Here is a 19,314-nt window from a genome sequence, read left to right as displayed (position 1 = left end):
GGCCCAGCACAGGAGCCAGCTACATCTGAGATGTCTCTCCCCTGTAGAACTCCATGACTGCACTACGTAGTGTTCCTCGTAATTCAAAATATTAACAAAAGTGATGAGTAAAGGCCAAATAAATGCAGATTTTGCTTCTTTCAGTAGAAATGGTGGAAATGCTACAAATAGTATGCAAACCACATAGGTATGAAATCTGTAGCACCCAAATGTGAAGAATACTGATGACAAAGATAAGCCAGCCCTTAACAGCAATCAGAAACAAAATAAATCAACACAACAAAGTAAAACATCACCAATATGCACTTACTTTAGTCAGTCACGAACTTATTAAATGTAATTCTTAAATATATGTTTGAAAATAGATACTCCCAATTGAATTAATTAGCAGTAGCAAGAAATTGATCTGTCCCGTGCCAGGAGAGCAGCTGGAGCTTTCCCAGGGAACTGCGTCTTTCTTACTGAAAGTTACACTGTGTATTTTATAAACATAATTACACTGGTGTATTTAAGTGATAGTGCCATGTATGCGCTAGACACCTAAGCACATTCAGCACACAGAAGGAAACTCCTATTCCTTGTATACTTTACAAACAGAAAAGAGACACACGCTGGCAAGGGAACCAAACAGTGCCCACAGCATATTAGCATAGTAATTAGTTTATCATGTTAATTTTGCTGGATGCTGTTTTTCTCTCTGCACATAAATGCATTGAGTTCTTTTTTTTTTTTTTTAGATTTATTAGATCTTAAAAACAATGTTAGATTTAAATTGCATCTTTTCATTTATTTTATAACATCTCTGCTGTCCTTGACAAACCATCATCATTAAAAAAAAAGGTCAGAACTATTCTAACTTTTGAGCAAGGAAATAAATCCACAAACCTATTTCAACAATAAAAACTCTTGCATCGCTAAACTCCAATTTTTTTTTAATCATAGCATTCTGCCTAGAGGATGAGGCATCAGGTTCTCTTAAATATTTGCAATTATATTTTGGTCCTGAGATTTGAAATGCTGATTCTAGAACAACATTTTTTTCCTCACAAACGTCTTGGTGGCACTATACCCCATGAACACCACGTACCAACACACAAACACAAATACTCCACCTACACAAAACATGGAAGTTCCTCCAATCTTATGCTAAGGCTATGGTACAGATCAAGTGAACTGTTTTATAAACCTCAACAGAAGCTCCTAAATTCTATTCCAAGGAACTATCCAAAACAACAAACTTTCATCAGTCTGGATAACAGACACCTAACAGCAGAATAAAAGAACAGGTGTTGAAAGGAAGCATCATCTACCTTAACTGAACAGGTCAGGCATATGGGGAAGAGTTTTCAATTGGTAGTACAACACAGCTGCAAAACTTCCAGTGTTCATGGATCTCAACCTAGTATAGAAGACTACATCACATCTCAGCAACACGTGCCACTGCTAAAACATCATTTTATGTCTATCTTTTGATCATGTCCGAGCTTTCTACAGAATACAGAGTCAAATTCAAAGTTTGAATCCTTATTTTCAATACCTACAGGTAGCATACCTGAAGATTAACAAAGCTTTGATACAAATATTATGGCTTAATGTGAACTCCAGCAGGAAGTAAGGGCCATCACAAAGGTCCAGTCACTGGAACTGCATTTTGTAGACCTCTGTAGTTCTCCAGCATAAGCACATAGCAACACGTATACATATGCCTACAGAAATCCGACCAAAATAAATATCTTCTCTGTGTAAGTTTCTCTCTTCAGGGATAAAAATCACAGAGCAAACTACACAGGAGATGTTAGTCACGTTGCTTAATGCTTTACTGGATGCTTCTCAGATATTTTGATTATGTGGAGAGCAGGCAAGTACCATAATTTCTAAACAAAATTCTTCCCTTCAAATAAGCAAGCAGTTCATAATAAACAAACAACTTGTGATTTGAATAAAAACCAGGTGAGAACTGGCAAGTTGGTTGCAGTTATTGTGGAAAAAGGCAGCACCAAAAGAGCATAGGAGAAAGATCTGCATAGCTGTTGAGGGAGCATTTCATATGCTCTCCAGGGTGTTGCAGAAAGAGCACACAGTAATATATACATGTATGTAGACAAACAAGGCATCAGGTGTGATATTGCTGCTGGCAAAACCAAACCAAAAATCAAGTAACTAGGTAAGGTAGGGGAAGTACAGAATAATCTAGAAAAGCCTGAACTTGATGCAGTGGGGAAAAACGTGACAATGGAACGTTTCAGAGAGGTGGAAACGGGGGAAGCCTTGGAGGCTTCAAGGCCTTTACCTTTCACTCCCCCACTCCAAGGACATTCTTTAACTCACGATCCCCTCATGAGTCCTCTCAGAACCCTGCAGGACATTTCCCTAACATGACTTTATTTTTATTAAAATCTCTCCTGCAGAAGGCACAATGATCGAAGTATGCTGTGATGTTTTCGCTTCCTTTTCCTTATGCAGCAGTTCTCAGCCAAAATTAGAAATGAGATATTTCATGAGATAAAGCAAATGGTTGATAAGAAATGGAGTTTCTTAAGTTCAAGGTCTGTAGATTCAGTACAGACATTTCACACATTTTCTTGACAAAAGAGAGGGAAAATGATTATGAGCGCTCTTGAACAAGGTCAACAATTTAGTTAGTTTGATTATTCATTTATAAAAAAAAATAATGCTTTCATCTCATGTTGAAACTGTGTAGACTGCTTTTGAAGGATATAGTTTAACATTCTAAGATTACAAAAGTATGAATTCTCAGATTTTCTGATCCTTACATTTGATTAACTTTACAGTATTTAACCAATCTAAAAGTTGGCTTGTTATTGCTTCTTACCATTTCCACGGCAGAACCAGCATTCTTGCTCTTCCAAATGGGGGTTTTCTGGAGAGAATTGTATTTTTCATTCCACGAATTGGATAAGCTTCCCTCTGTTGTGAAGAATTTGTGTCATTAATATACATAGCCATATGCGTGTGTGTTTTAACACAGCTATTACCCAAAAGCTAGCATAACATCGTCTACTAATATATCTTTTGTTACTTGCAGTGTCTTCTTTGGGTTCAACTATAAATGGATTTTAGATTTCAGTATTTGTATTAAATTGTTCTGAACATTAGCTAAAAAAATGAAAGAAATTTTCAGTACAAGGAGAAACATCAACAAAACTTTATTATTCCTGAAAAAAAAAAAAAGATTTCAGGAACCTCCTTTACTTCCATTATTTCCACTTACAGGGGAACACGCATCTAGGCAGCTTTATCATGGCTGTAACTGAATCTTGGAGAAGGTAAAGCTCTAACAGACCTGGCTACCTTCATTTTAAAAAGCAATTAATAGCACGTACATCAACAAGTCAAACAAATTTAACTGAAACAAGCTATGTTAATTAAAACAGATTCAGCAGACCATGTCTTCTTCCTTGTGTAATATAAGACTTATAGTATATTAAGAGTTTTTTATTGTTGGGTAGATTGTAAGCGTTCAAAATTCATATGTCATGTGCATGAAAATAATTTCAAAGAAAAGATATAAGAAAAAGATTTTTGAGTTAGTTTATAACTTGCTGACAGGAAATGTAATGGGATTATGAATTTCCTTCCTAATGTAAATTTTGTCACATGTTTAGAGCTCACTGAGAATCCTTTTCCTATCTCATCTTCAAGACAGAAAAAAATTACATCAATTTTCTCATCAAACCTGATACCTAAGAAGGTACTTGAGAAGAAACACACTTCAGGAACGCCATCCAAAAGATTAGTGTCTAAGTACACCATGACATACACAGTTTCAACCACCAAGGATTATCAAACTACAGAACTATATATAATAAAACTAATAAATAAATAATAATAAAACTAATCATATTTTACCCCCCCCAAAAAAAAACAAAAACAAACAAAAAAACACAAAACAACACACAAACAAAAAACCCCACTCTTTTTCAGTGCTATTTTCTTGAAGTTTTTGAAGCCAGAAACTAAGCATGCCTAAAGGTCAGCGTGGTTGTTTCATTTGTACATGTAAATAACGTTAGCTGCTTACCTTTCAAGCTCACAAGTGCTTTTGCTGAAGAACCTGCAATAGAACACATCAGAAAATCCACATAAATCCTAAGTTATTTCAAAGAATACAGATGCTGAGCGCTTTTATTTAACACAGTAGATTCTGAATGGGCTTCACATCCGATCTACATACTTCCATGCAGTTGTAACTGTATTATACAATTTACTAGGATACAGTAATTAACTTTTTTTATTGTCCTCCTAATTCAGAACTCTTCAATGCCAAAAAAGTCCATGGAAGCAGCAGTTTATGCAAGCTAAGCTTGACCCAAAAGTAGAAGTGATGGCTAGCCCGTCGCCCCCTGGTGGGAACTCCTTGCAGAGAAACGCAGCAGGCAGGCATTAGAAACGCGGATGGGAGCTTTATTTTGCTTCCACTGCTCAGACTGGGTAGCACATCCTTCAGAATTTCACTGCTCCTGCAGAACCTCTGCAGTGGTTTTGGGCCAGAAAGGACAAAGCCAGGCCTGACTGCTGCCCTCACGCTCTGCGATTTGCAAGTGCCTCTCTAAGAATAAACTGTTTGAAGCAATTATAGTAGGAGAAGACAAAGGGAAAGGTATTTCTGCATGACAGCACTTCAACAGATTCATGCTTTTCTTTCAAATCAGGTTTAACCTTCCACATATTCCACTGTTGGAACGCCTTTCATTCTTGCATTGCATCCTCCTCTCCCCATCACTTTCCCCAGCTTCCTCCTTCAGTTTCTCTTTGGAAATTCCATGAGAATTTTTGACTCCAAAGATCTGAAAATCTCTGCTTGCAACTGCTCCGTATCTAAGTCCTAAACCCATTAGTTTTTATCGTGCCAAAGATCCTTTCCTCAAGGGGACACATTCCAGGGAAAATCACAAAGCCAAAAATAAATTATTGCCCCTTTCCATGAGAATGCAGTATTTTGGCTTTGAGTGGACTCTTGAAGAAAACACAGGTGTAGCGAGGACAAAAAAGACCGAAACACCTACATTCCTTATTTTTTTCCAACATATTGTGTTCACTACCAGCTTACTGTACTGTAATGAAAATATTTGAAATATACATATATATATACACACACACACTTGAGTTTGAGATACAAAATTGAACTGTTTTTCACTCGTTGATGGTTTAGAGGGTCCCATCCCAGTGTCTTCCAAGCTGTCCAAATCTAACTTGGCTATTGCACATGGGATTAACTGTCAGAAGTAAGGTGACAGACCTGGGCTGTACTGTTCTGTTGCCCATCCTACACATTCCTTTTCTGATCCATCACCTTTGACAGTTTGGAGGCCTAAAAGCGGCTGGTACAGGAACTCGCTTCTATGCTGTTCACAGTGAATTCAGCTCTTGTAACGGAGGTGTGGCATGGTACTACTGATTTATACCTCGAAGATAGAAGATATTACCGGATTAATTAAAGACACTGTGGGCATTTTATTGATTTATTAAGTATTTCATACTAATATCACACGCCATACACAGTGCTTGCACAAATGCACAGATACCCTGCTATTCACTAGGACTGCAGTCCCAAACAGAACAAGTCACGTAATTGCCGCTGAAGAAACCTTTATCCTCCCCTAAAAAATAATGTGAGGGATGGTGGGAAACGTGTGCAGGGATTAATAAATACTCAGTTTAAAAGCATGGGGGGAAAGTACGTGTCATTGAAGATGGAGAGGCAGAAGCAGTATCATCAGTACTGTTAGATGGAGAAGATGCTGGCTTCTCAAAACGGAACCGTAATGTGAAAAGTCTCAGGCATTTCACCTCAACACAGAATAATTTCCTTTTCTGACCATCTTCCTCATATGAATGACATTAAATCAATTCAGTCCAGGTTTAATTTGTCAACAGCAAAAACGAAGCAATTCAGCAAGAGGCAGCAAAGCTGCTATAAGGGGGTTCAATCTCATCGGTGAAGCACCTGAGGCTGTTTGCTGACCATTAGAGTTTGGTGCTTCCCTGGTAAGACCGATGATGGTCAGCAGAACAGGGCATCAAAATCAACAGGTGGAGAAGTGACGGACACCAGAATGCCACTGTGCTATCTCCCAGCTTTGTAGCACTACCACTGCAAACACCCTTAGCTGCCAACATCTTATCCACTTGGCATAGTTAGGAATCAGTAAGTTTCCCCATAGCCCAAATCCTCAACAGATGCATACTTATGACAAATTTTTCCCTACTTAGCTTGCAAATGAAGTAATCTAAGCAGAAAAGGGAATCTTTATTTAGAAATACAAGTGTCCTAATAAAGTTCATTATATTGTCGAACTTCAAGGAAAACTGAGCATTCCCCTGCTTTTTCCATTTAGTTCGGCAGTATTTTACATACAACCAGGGCCACAAAAACTAGGATGAAATGAGCAATAATGAGTTACAACCAAACACATTCAATATTTAATGCAGATAAAAGCATTTCAGAAATTATAAAAGTTGCAGAGGGATTCAGAATACATTAACTTTTTTAAAAATATCCTGTTTTAGTTAGAGTTGTTGGATTTATAGTATCGTGACCCCACATTAAATACCAGATTTCATACACCACTCCTGTTCTGAACAACAAACATATAATCAGTCTTTTTAAACAGCATTTTAGTTATACAGATAAAGATTAAAGCAGAATATGAACATGTGCTTGAACATAAATACTTATTATAACAATGACACATCTCATTTGTACAAACATCAAACACTTAAGAAATGGGTGGAAAGGATGAAAGAAGGCCTCTCCATCACGTCGGATGTTACAACCAAAGTGTAATTCTAGCTTCTCCCGGTTCAGATCATCATGGAAGTGACTCAGTGCTGAAAGTAGGAAAACCTCAGCCTAAGGTGGAAGTACATGCAGCTGACCCCAGCAGTGGATCAGAAATGAGAAGATCTGCTTTCAATAGCCTACATGGTCACATTACTCCACTGTGAAGTGTACGAGTGGCTTAGATGTGTTTTAGTCCCCTGCTGAGTGCAGGACAGTGGGGCTGAGCTCACTCTCAGCAAGTTTGCTGGTGACACCGAGCTGTGTGGTGCAGTGAACGCGCTGGAGGGAAGGGATGCCATCCAGTGGGGCCTGGACAGGCTTGAGGGGTGGGAGCATGCAAACCTCACACAGTTCAACAAGACCAAGTGCAAAGTCCTGCACCTGGGTCAGGGCAATCCAACATGAATATAGGCTGGGGTACGAGCGGATAGAGAGCAGCCCTGAGGAGAAGGGCTTGGGGGTGTTGGTTGGAGAAAAGCTCAACATGAGCCAGCAACGTGTGCTTGCAGCCCACAAAGCCAACCATATCCTGCTTGGCTATTTTTTTTTTTTTTTTTTTTTTTTTTTTACTTCCCTGCTCCTGCTGGCCACACCACTTTTGATGCAAGCCAGCATGCCACTGGCCTTCTTGGCCACCTGGGCACACAGCTGGCTCATGCTCAGCTGGCTGTCAACCAACACCCCAGATCTTTTTCTATGGGGCAACTTCCTAATCACTCTTCCCCAAGCCTGTTATGGCAGCATGGGGTTGTCACCACCCAAGAGCAGGGGTATGACCCAAACACTTCACCTTGCTGGATCTCACACAGCTGAACTTGGCGCGTTGATCCAACCCACCCAGACCCCTCTGCACAGTCGTCCTACCCTCCAGCAGCTCAACACTCCCACCTCACTTGGCATCATCTGTGAGATTACTACGTGTGCACTTGATCCTCTCATCCGGATCACTGACAGAAACGTTAAACGAAACTGTCCCCAGCAGCGAGCCCTGGGCAATACCACTGGTGAGCAGCCACCAACCGGACTGCCCTCCGGCTTCACTTACCGCTGCACTTGGTTAGCCGGTATTTCATCAGAAAACCTGCAGAAAGATATCTACAACGAAGCACAAACATCACAGCTTCCTATTCGCTTCTCTGCTTACCACAGCTCTCAGGGTCTGTTTCTCTTTTGATGGCGATTGCATAACACTATTTTTGCAATTTATTTCAGCTCCTCTTTAAGGTCCCTTCCAACCCAAACCATTCTATGATTTTATTGCTTGTTAGGTTGCTAGTAGATGTATTACTTCAACACAGTGTCCGTACTTGACTAAGTTTGAAAAACTGGGAGAGGATTTTGCACAGAGCTAGGAGAAAGACTGGAAGCTCTGAAGACATGCCTTTGTGCAAGAAAGCCAAGATCCACCCAATCTTGTTCTTCCTACAGAAGGTCAAGGTCTGTACTGACTGCAAGTATCTACAATGAGAGAATTCAGATTGGAAATAGCTCTGCAGCCTTCTCTTACAAGGAAGGACAGAACTAGATTTACTTGTTGAAAGATGATGACATTGGGTGAGTTTGGATCAACAACAAATGCCAAAGTTTGCCACTTTTTGTATTAACTATGCTGAGGAAGGGCAGCATGGACTCCCTACCATTTGAACTCCTTAAATCAAATTCACATCTACTTTTAAAGGGAAAAGTGTATTTGAAAAGGGAAACACAGAGCTGATGCACATATACTCCAAACACAATGGCCTTTTCTGGCCTTAAAAAAAGGTTTCTGTAGAATATATGGACCACAGACGTGCAGTAAAAATAACTGTTACAGATTGCAAAGCTTTTAATAGTCTAATACCAGGGAACTCATTAGTACCTACAGAGTCAGGAGTCAGTGTATTTTTGTTTTTATAGCTCTAGTAAGAAGTGATTTTCCGGAAGTCCATATAAAACCAAATCAAATAAAAAAATCAACATTAAAATAACGTTAAGTCTGACAGGTTTAACGCCACAAGAACCACATTTTTTTCACACCAGGCTGGACAGAAAAACAAAACTGCTGCTGGCAGCAGGGGCCATGCCGGGGGACAGCTCCCCCAGTCCCAGAGCACCTGCTCCTCCAGCACCATCCACGCTCCAGCAGTCACTCCTCTGGCCCCAGCCTCACCCTCCAAGCATCAGAAAGCGCTTTTATGGACATTACCGTGAAGATAACCTCCTCTGGCTGCTTTGCAAGCGGTGTGAACAGGCTTAAAGAGGAATTTTGATAGCTTGCCCTCTAAGCAGTATTTTTTATGTGGAGATAGGCTGTGAGGCCAAAAGCACTGAAATCTTACTCCAGTATTTAGAAAGGGGAAAAGCTTAAGTTTAAAACCAAGCACCTGTTCCCTCTTCCCATGCGAAAAAACATATCTGAACAAAGGAGAGGAAGTATCACTGCCATTCAGTATGGGCACTTATGGGTGCCCTGATGTGTATTTTCAGTACTAACACGAAGGCAAAGCAGTTTAAACAACTTCTCAACAGCTGAGCTTAACATTTAAATGGGAACACAGGCTGAATTACATCTGCAAAAGATTCTTTTTTTTAATAATGAATTTGTAACAGCTGATTGTAATTTTGAAAATAAAAGTTAGAAATAGCCAAATGGATGTCCCATAGGTGCTGATTTTACTGATGTGTGAGCACAAAAAGGTATTCCAAGAGTGTATCTAAGTCAATACATGTAATTATATTATTCAGGTAAGTGATAATATAAGGAGAACCTTTCTTCACCAGATTGTTACACCATTTTGTCTCAGTTCAGCACAAGTGAGTGGTTATTTTTTAACACTGATTGCATGAACGCCTCAAAAACCTATGTAATTAAACTACGTTGCTGGTTCTAAAAATGGTGTGACAGTGGAAACTTGTGGAGAAGAAGGGAGAAGTACCAGCCTTTTTCAGAGAGTGAGTCACTAGTCCTCCTAGAGATCATTCGCTTGCAGAAGCATAGCAAAAGTTGTTAACAGCAGAGGAAGCATCTCTAATAACTGGCCACTAAAGTTCAGGAAAACTTAGAAAGTTAAAAGCACACAGATCATAGAAAAAAATGAGTTTGAGAGCTTTAAAGCTCCCCCCAGAATTTGGGTTTGCTGTAGAGGTAAATAAATGAATGAAAGAACAGTAACTTCTAGCTTCAAGCACAGATCAGCATTTCCCTCACGTTATGAGACCGCTAATAGACTGATATTTGTGTATTTCCACATCCTAATTCAACTACCGGGTGGAAGTCCATTTTTTCAGCCCTGTGAATCCCTTTACAGGACTTGTGCAGATAATAACCACAACACCAAAGCTGTCTTTTTGAAACATTACATTCTCATGATGGGCAATATGCTGATACCATGGTAATATACAATTCTAAACATATGCAGTACAATGCCAAAACGAGTAGTTCTGGGTACTGTTTAGCAGCCGTGAAATATGCCTTGAGCCCTCTCCTGAGTGCTGTAATCTTGAGGCTCTCCTGAATTTCTGCCTCAAATATCCAGAGTGGCGCTGCCTTCACGGCCCCTTTGCCCTAGGAAAACTGAAGCAGCAACGTGTATGCCCCATCCTTCCCTCAGCTTCTCTGAGAAGTGTCATACGCAGGGGCAGTGCCATGAAGCAGCTAGGGGATGTGCTGGGGGTAGAGGAGGATTTCTTCCTCAGGTGCTTGCCTGTGCTGCAGCCTCCACCTGCGGGATAAGAGATCCATGCCCCCCTTCCCTTCTTCTGCCTGTCCTAAAACACAACAAGCCCCTACAAACACCAGTAGTGATGTTTGCACACATTTGGCCATGGAGTACCATTTTCAGTACTCGCATTGCTAGCGCTTTGCCACCTAACGCCACCACATTCTGGCTTCTTGCTTGGATTCACCCGTCACTTGTTGGTGTTCACCTGCAGATGACACAAACACAGCACTCGGTAGCAGCTCAGTGCCTTGCTCCTGTTGGTGGCACCGTGTTGGTGATCTTTTAGCTAGCTTAGCTTGCTTTCACTTCTTCCAAACCTGACTTCTGGGGAACTGACTCCGCAGGTCCTCCCCATCCAGGTTTACTTGTGCACAGGAAGGCACTGACCCAACGATCTACAGAAACAATCCTGTCTCCAACATATAAATCCAATTATTAGCATTTAAAGTACTTTTGCAGTTGGGATCTTGAATATTCTGGAATTTCTCTGTTATAAGCTTTGTGATAGAATTACTCCTTTTTCACAGAACCTCGCTTCACACCAGGTCTCTGCATCCCTCTCCCCATGCAAAACTGGTGAGAAAAGGCTTAAACTAAAGGCACAAACTGCATATGAACTTACACACCGCTATCATTTTGATTGTTTAGGTTGTTAGTCTGAGCTCCCTTCTTCTGCCTTCACCACCCAGCTGCATCATGCAGCTTGCCAGAGGGCAAGCAGGTGCTTTCACAGCACCAAAAGCAAATGCCATTTAATCAGATTTATAAGTGTAGCATGGTTAGAACAACAGAGCTCCAAAATTTCAGTTATCTTGTCACTGAGTACACTGCATTTAATTACAATTCTAGGTGAAAACTCAATTACAGTCCACTGCTTGACTATAAAAACTCTGCCAGAGAGAAGTCACGGGATTAGGGATAAACCTCAAAGTTTGATGGTTGTGAAGACTTGTAGCTCTTTTAGAGACTTATTTTTACACCACCATAAAAGATTTCAAAAACAATTTTGCAATGCTCATTGTTATTATCCCTTATAAGTAAGCAGAAAGTCACATGAAGACAGAGGTAAATCGATCTCAGTTTATCAGACTAAGTTTGTATCTTCATCTTAAGTACAGGACTGGAAGTGAAAGACCTAGGTGGAACAATAATTACAATGTAACTGGAAAACCAGCTCACCAAGAGTATTAAGAACAGGGGTGAAAGCACAAGACTTTTTGAAACTTCCACGTTTCTAGCAGTGCACCAGCACTCCAGAAAGCTCCCTCTCTATTTGATGAGAGCGTAGAAACAGCCCCTACTTGCACCAAACCTTGGCTTCTGCTGTGCTGACCTTGCTCCTATTTACCTATTGCCTTCAAAACATATGCACCATGTGCCTGCTTCGTGTGCCAGGCAGACACTTCACGTACCAATGGCCACACTGCTGGCAAGGGTCCGCACTACAGCACAACCCTAAGGGAAAAAGAGGAATGTACAACATTGTAGGAACTGTTACAGGTGAAGCAACAGACGTGTCAAACCTTTCTGGTGCTGCTCTAGGCAACATAAAGGTGGAGAAGAGAAGAAGAAAGTTAACTCCTTGAAACACACAGCACCTTCCCTAGAACATGGGTATGACAGAAGTAGGAACAGGCCATCTCCCACTAAGCCTCCTGTTACAGAAGCAGTTTGCACGTTCATGAGCTTGCATGGTGATGCACAGAACAGCGTCACTAAAAATATAAATCTACCTTGTACATATGTTTATCAAAACTATTAGATGCCCTAGTTTTAGCTGGACACACATTGGCAACTTCATTTAAAGTTTTAGAGAGCTTCATGTAAACAGAGATGCTACAGCCAACACAGAACAGAAAGCAAGTGACAGATCCTGAAAGAAATATAAAACTTCTTAGATGTCCCAAGTGATTTTTATTTTTAATTTTTTGGAAAAGCCACTGTCAGAATAACTTTTACAAAGAAATGGTTATTAGTCTACACACTTTCCTAAACTGCTGAATGATTTAGTGATTACTCAGAGTAATTTTCTTTAAAGACTTCAAATTATTAAACTGAGACCCATTATCAAAATTCAACTATGTCACGACTATTGTCTATATAATCTTACAAGAGTACCGTGTCAAGCCTTTCAGGAAAGAACCCTTCCCCTGTAAATCCACCTTTGTGTTCTAATTAAATGAATGACAATGGATTCCCCACACAGATCAGTACAACAGAATCTTCACGCATAAACAAGTGAGTTATTTTTCCCCTCAGAAGAACAGAGCCCATAAAGCCAGATGTGAGACAGGCATTTCTCTGCCACATCTTCCCCTACCCTGTGTCACTTCCAACAAAGTTGATTTCTCTCCGGAGAACTCTTGTGAACATCCAGATCCATACTCACACATAACCAATCCCATGCCAAAACAATTCCAAACCACCGCAGCGCACTCCTAGAGCTGACAGTGCTCGAGATGACTACCATTTGGTGTTAACAGGAGGGGTGTGATGTAACATTTACTTTTCCACATTAAGCAACTGCAATACGTACTAGCTCATTTGTAATGGAATGCACACAGAGCTGTGTTCTACGTAAATAAGCAGGTGCAGATATACAACGTATTGTAACTCTCTACCACAGTGATTAATGTATGAACCTTCCTGCGTAAGATAATATGAATGTCAGATGCAAACAATACACAAATATCTCATGAGTGAGTCTGAAAGTCAATACTGTAGGATGCACACGTTCTAGAGGTGCTGTACAAAACCCTCCAACAGTAATGCCACTCATCTTGCAAAAACACTGAAGTACTAGTCTGAAGGAAACATTTGTGTAAGTAGTCAGACAGAAATAACATCTGCAAGTATCAATATGCATGACCTGCATGCAGGTGTGTGGCTGTATTCTATATAGGCGATGTGTTTGTATTTGCTCAGTCCTTTCCACCTCAGTTACTACTTGCATCTCGTGCGCCATCCCAGCCTTCCAAACTGCCTCTCACAAGGCCCATCCTTTCCTCTGTCATCCTCTGAATCTCCTTTACTCAGGCGCTGTCTTCAGCTATACATGCCAAACTTAAAACACAGCAGCGATTGTATCAGCACACGACAGATTTCAGTTGCTGATTTCACACTGTTCCCTGTCCTGTGGTCTCTCAGACTGAGTGCAGATCACAGCTCCTGCTTATCTTATCACTAGAAACAAAAGGATCCCAAAATACCTGTAAACAGGGTAAAGCAAAAACTACAAGACAGAAAGGGCTAAAATAAAATAAAATAAAATAAAATAAAATAAAATAAATGTATTTCTTAATACCCTTCAAGTCAGCTTCGGGCCCTGTTCAGCCACTGGTAGGTATTAAGGAACCCTGGTGGCAGGGTGTTACCCCCAGCAAGCAGCAGTGCAGGTGCCTTATGGCATACGGTAGACGTTAAAACTAGAATCCACAGCGCATAGGAACTGCCCCACTGATTGCTTTGAATGCCTCTGCGGAGCGTGAAGAAAGTGGGTTAAATTACAAGTGATTCCTCCTTTACATACCCCCTTCTCCCTTCGTATTCTCTTCTTTCTGGCACACCGGCACCTCCAGTTACTCTCTGGCAGAACTTAGCCTTCCTAGATCTTAGTGTGTTCTCTAGAAGGAGACCTGCCAGTAGACACATTTACACTGAAAATTTCCTCTTCTGTAACACCTGCTGTGCATTATGTAACAGAGAATGTACGCTGCGTGTCAATCCCTGTATACAGAAGCGCGTATCTCACCTATGCGTGTTTATACCTAACCCTTGTTGACAATTACGCTCACAAAGCCACCACAGAGGCACGCTGCATCTGCGTGCTCCTCCTGCAGGACCCCCTCTCACCCCTCTCACCCCCTGGGCCCTCTCCCCTCACCCTCCCGCTGCCCCCGGGGCCGTGCCCTGCCCCCGGCTCCCCCCGCACACCTTCCCGAGCCCCTTCCCCCTCCACCCCCGGCAGGGCGGCGGGCACGGGGGCAGCCCGGCGGCAGGGGCAGGGCAGGGCAGGGCAGGGCAGCGCCCACAGCCCCGTCAGGACGGCGTCGGCCCGGCCCCAGCGCCCCCCGCCCGCCGCCCTCCCCGCACCGCCGCCTGGGCCGGGGCCTCGCCGCCGAGGGGCGGCGGCGGCGGAGGCGGCGGGGGGAGAAGCCGGGCGGCCCCGGCTGCCGGGGAGGAGGCCGGGGGCGAGGCCGGGGGCGGCGGGGGGGAGGCCGGGGGCGGCGGGGCGCGGCGCGGCGCGGGGACTCACTCTCGTCAGGCAGCTGATCCAGCTCCGCCATCTTGAACCCGCCGCGCCGCTTTTTCAAAGGCTGCCTGGCGCGGGGCATTGTGGGGGAGGAGACGGGGCCTTGCGCGGGGCGGCGCCGCCGCCGAGGTGTGAGGGGAGGGGGGGAAATGGCGGCGCCTGCGCGGGGCGGGAACGGCCGCCCGCCGCCCTGAGGAGCCGCCCGGCGCAGGGCGAGGGCTGGGTTGTGTCCGCCCTGAAGGGTGGCAGCGCCTTTGCTCCTCACGGGCTGCCCTCACGCAGCCCTGCCCCGCACACCTGAGCACTCCGTGTGGTAGTTTTAGTCCTGTGGGTCCGTCAGGGACCGACAGCACAGGGCATGTTAAAGTTTCTGTAAGAAAGCTCCTTGTACAGACACAAACCACAAACATCTCCCTGAAACTAGGGAACCCACAAAACACAGAAATGCATATACAGAATACAGTTTTTGTGTTCCTAATTGGTAACCAACTCCTATGACTAAGCACTACGCCAGGTTGAGAAGAGCAGGAGACAAGCCCTATCATTAAACAATTAAATCGAAACTCAATTTTCCTAAGAAAAAAAAACATCCTTTGGAAATTGCCCCACAACTTCCTGTGTATGTTGTATATGGAGTATGCATGTATGTATAAGGCCATTGTACATGGAGTATGAATGTATATATAAGGCAAAATTTAATGTACGTATTTCTAAGGCAAATGATCCTACATATTTATCATAAATTTACAACCTTTTTCAGGTCTGTTAAAACAGCCTTCCTTTTCCTTAACCCCCAAGGGGCCATAAGATACTGCAACAAAAGCTTTCCATACTGCACAGCACAAAGTGCAAGTAAAGTGGATAGACGCAAAAAGAGTGTAGGCATGTACCAAGTAAAGTAGTTGCAAAAAAAAAAAAAAAACAAAAAAACAAACAACAGTATTTGCTATTTCAAAGGCAAAAACTACCCAACATTAAACCTTGTAGTTTCCCCTTTTAACAAAAACATGTCCACCACCTAAATAAAGACTCAACGCAGACAAGACCTTACAGGGTTGGGTGAACAGTAAGGCGTTAATGACACTGATACTCATTTATTTCAGCTAAGCTTCCCTTGTACCAGGGGTTGTATGTTAATGCTCAGCTAGGAGTGGTGACACAGACTTCCACAGCTGACAGAAGACACTGATCGCTAGCAAGATTTTTACTGCTGTGCTTTGTAAACGTTGTCATCAGGTCTCCTTGTGCTGAAAGCAGGAGTTGCTGCCTGGAGCCTCCCCAGTGCTCAAGTGCTGACCAAGGCAAGGAATTTTCACAGGAGGGGGAGAGTTTGTGTGTAAGGGGGTTGTACAATGCCATCGCATTTTGCAATACTCTTTAGAGCCTGAATTTCTAGGAGACAAAGAAATTAGAACCCCCCAAAACTAACACCTTTCACAGTTTTTACCTTGTGACAAACCTAGAAAATGGATGAAAAAAGCTAACGGATTTCAACACCAGCACTGCTGGCAGTTCCTGCCAGTCATCTTAAAAATTACCAGGCCAGAAGGTAGGATTCCACTCCCAACAGTAGGTATTACACTAGTTAATCCTGGTGCTGCATTTGAAAATATTGAGCAGAAGCTGTTACCCTTTCAATACAGTGAATGGCAATAATCAAAACTGTGCCATAAGGATTCCTGCTATAAAATATCATTCATATCTTGTCCTTATTTGACTGCTGCAGAATCTCTGGGTTTTTATTTCTATTGTGCATGCCATTTCAAAGTCACACAAACATAACTCTTTGGCATAGCTGTACCCCGTGCCCTTTGATGGTCTGTAAAGAAAAACAAATTTTTAGTGTCCTTCTTCCAGCAAATTTGCAATTCACACTCAGTATAATTGTGTAATTTCCACATCACCTGATAGACATACACCAAGAACATCTGTGCACACTGCTAACAACCTGTCATTAGGTATTGCTGACTCACCTGCTTTGCACAGATGGCAGAAGATCTTTAAATTGGCTTCAGTCATGCTATTAACTTTCCCAGAGTGTCATGGTAGGTGATTACTGTTAATAGTATGTGCCAAAATGCTACAAAGAGCACTTCCACACTCCCATTTTTCCCCAGTTATTGCAGATGACATTAAGATAGTGGTTACACCACCTACTAATCAATCTGTTCATAGCCTTGTTAGCACTGTACAGGTAGTCTTACATCCCAGGGACAGAAGACAGCTAGGGTGTCATTTCCTGACATACCCTAGGCAGGCCCTGGTAGCAGGAAGAAAAGCACAACTAGCAAAAACCATGAGTGTGCTCTTCAGTTACTGAAGCACATTCTTGTGAAGTCTGAGTCCCCCTGCATTAATAACCTTATGCAATCAGAATTTGCAATGAGGGGGTGGGGGAAGCAGTAGTTTCTCCTCTCAGAACTCAGGAAGCCATTCCTTCTTCTTGCATTCAGGCTGTACTTGCATCTCATTTGCTGTAAAACTGCGCATTGGCTTGTATGGTATGTCTGCACTGGAATGAGCAACAGTAAGTCATCTCTCTTTATATTTCTCCTTGTAGGTTACACTACATCTTCAATTTCTGCAGATGTAGCCTAGTGTTTATTTTAAAGTAAAAGTGCACCAAGGTCAGCTGCATGTAACTCCATAGCAGCAAAAAAATTTTTTTAAAGAAAAAGTTGTAACAGAAGGAATGAGAATATAATACTCAGTGGCCTCACTATGTAATTTAAGCCCATTTAAGCAAAAGTCTAAGAAGGATACAGATTGCACCAGAACCTGCTTTTGGGAAAAGTATATCTGCTTCCATTTGGACAAGATGGTAGCAGAAGAAGCATCCTTAATTCCTTCTCAGAGTGTCCCATCCCACTATCTTTTACTGCTGTATTTGCAGGGTTAGATATACTTGTTTGTGCTGCAATTAACACTGAGTAATGCATGCATGTTGTAAGGTACTCCTTGCGTTGTTGCAGTAGCATAACAAACACTTATAGCCATTGCTCAGGGCAGGACATTCTTAGAGCAAGAATGGACTTTGAGCCACCTCTAGTACAGGTGATAGAGGGAAAATCAAAAGTCATCTACCTTTACTTCCTGGTCCAAAACTGAACTGCAAGCTGGGAGTTTGTGGGAAAACAATTCTACCTTGAGTAAATGGAACCAGTTCTCACATTCTCTTTCAGAAATTGACCAGATTACATGTAAGTCTTAAATGACAAATCAAAAAATTATATACCCATACTTCATTTCAGGTCGTGACAAGTGAAACTTGCCCTGTTACATCCAAAGTCAACTTAAGTGCTTCATTAAGATTTAAGTCTACAACAACCAACTTACATCATGTTGAAGGTAGATATTTAAAAGAGGTTTATTGGGGCCAATACTAAATTCAAACAGCTACAAGTTCATTTTCCATGTTTACCACACCAACCGTTGACAGATGAAGTCTCAGTGGAAAATTTTCATTTCACCGTGACTTCCTGAGATGCGACTACAGATTTTAATGTTTGGCATCTGATCTTCAGAGAAATGATATTTTCAAGAACATTCCAGAAAATACATTTAAATCATTACTCAAAGTCAAAACAATTTGCAAGTTTTGAAACATAAAGCTGTTAGTATGAAATTAGCTTTTATTTTTTACCTCAAAATAAATGCACATTTATCATTTATTCAAATGAAAACTGAAAAAGGGTATTGTAATCAAGTGGGAACCTTAACAGAACAAACATCACAAACATCTTCAAGTTCTTTGACGTTTCCCATCTCTGGCTAAAAAACACAAGATTGAGTCTTTTTTTTTTTTCCTAAACTTTTTGTCAATTTTGTTTGTTCAATTAAAAGAAACACTTGATAGCCCCACAGTTAGAAGTGGTATAAAACAAAACCAGCTAATCATTCTCATCAGAATTCAGGTCCACATCTTGCCAAACATTTATATAAAACTTCCACTAACTGTCGTACTAAATAGGATTTAGTAACCGCTTCTGTAGTTTAGCTCTTGGTATCTTGACAAAAGAAGTCAATGTTTAAGTATGTCAGAAGTCAACGCTATAGTGTAACTACAGTATAACTCTAACAGGGCTTCTAAATACTGTTCACCAGAGTGATGTCTTATAGTTGAATTTCAGTTTCAGCAGGTACTTCAGATTTACCTGAGCAACATCATACACAATGTATCTAGGAAGAATGTTAAGGAACAATTCAAGCTGTTTGATATTAGTAACAAAGAAAAACATAGTCAAACTCCACCTTTTAACTTAAGCTACCATACTGTAACAGGCCTGTGTGATTAAGCAGTTCTAATAGCTTAAACTCAGAATTTTTTAAGTTTTACTTTTCTTTGAATCCAAAGGTGTTCTTATGTAACAGTTAGAAACTGGAAACTAACAGCCACGTGCAGAATCAATAATGTAGCAGGAAACCTCAGTGGCAGGCACGTGAACTGACTTAGGTACAGAGCTGTAGTTCTTGAACATTATTTCTGTCAGGCAGACATAACACACAGTGGCTTTCCTCCTATTTAAGGAGTGGAAGAACATAGCCTAGATGAGATC

At 41.7% G+C, this 19,314-nt stretch overlaps 2 protein-coding genes across 3 annotated transcripts in view; both read right to left on the bottom strand.

Annotated features, from left to right (window-relative positions):
* LIN9 (lin-9 DREAM MuvB core complex component) overlaps window positions 1-14,840 on the bottom strand; it is a 39,222-nt gene extending 24,382 nt beyond the window's left edge. For both annotated transcript variants that reach the window (XM_032185767.1, XM_032185769.1), the window contains exons 1-3: window positions 14,762-14,840; window positions 4,043-4,075; window positions 2,834-2,928 (exon numbers count right to left, since the gene is read on the bottom strand). In XM_032185767.1, the coding sequence (XP_032041658.1) occupies window positions 2,834-2,928; window positions 4,043-4,075; window positions 14,762-14,840 (207 nt within the window). The remainder of the gene's footprint in view (window positions 1-2,833; window positions 2,929-4,042; window positions 4,076-14,761) is intronic.
* A 3,260-nt stretch (window positions 14,841-18,100) lies between these two features.
* PARP1 (poly(ADP-ribose) polymerase 1) overlaps window positions 18,101-19,314 on the bottom strand; it is a 28,641-nt gene continuing 27,427 nt past the window's right edge. Inside the window, exon 23 of the mRNA XM_032184393.1 lies at window positions 18,101-18,937. Within this exon, the coding sequence (XP_032040284.1) occupies window positions 18,856-18,937 (82 nt within the window). The 3' untranslated portion in view covers window positions 18,101-18,855. The remainder of the gene's footprint in view (window positions 18,938-19,314) is intronic.

The sequence above is a fragment of the Aythya fuligula genome, chromosome 3, assembly GCF_009819795.1.
Source record: "Aythya fuligula isolate bAytFul2 chromosome 3, bAytFul2.pri, whole genome shotgun sequence".
In the NCBI taxonomy this organism is placed as follows: domain Eukaryota; kingdom Metazoa; phylum Chordata; class Aves; order Anseriformes; family Anatidae; genus Aythya; species Aythya fuligula.
This window is presented reverse-complemented; position numbering and strand designations above follow the sequence as displayed.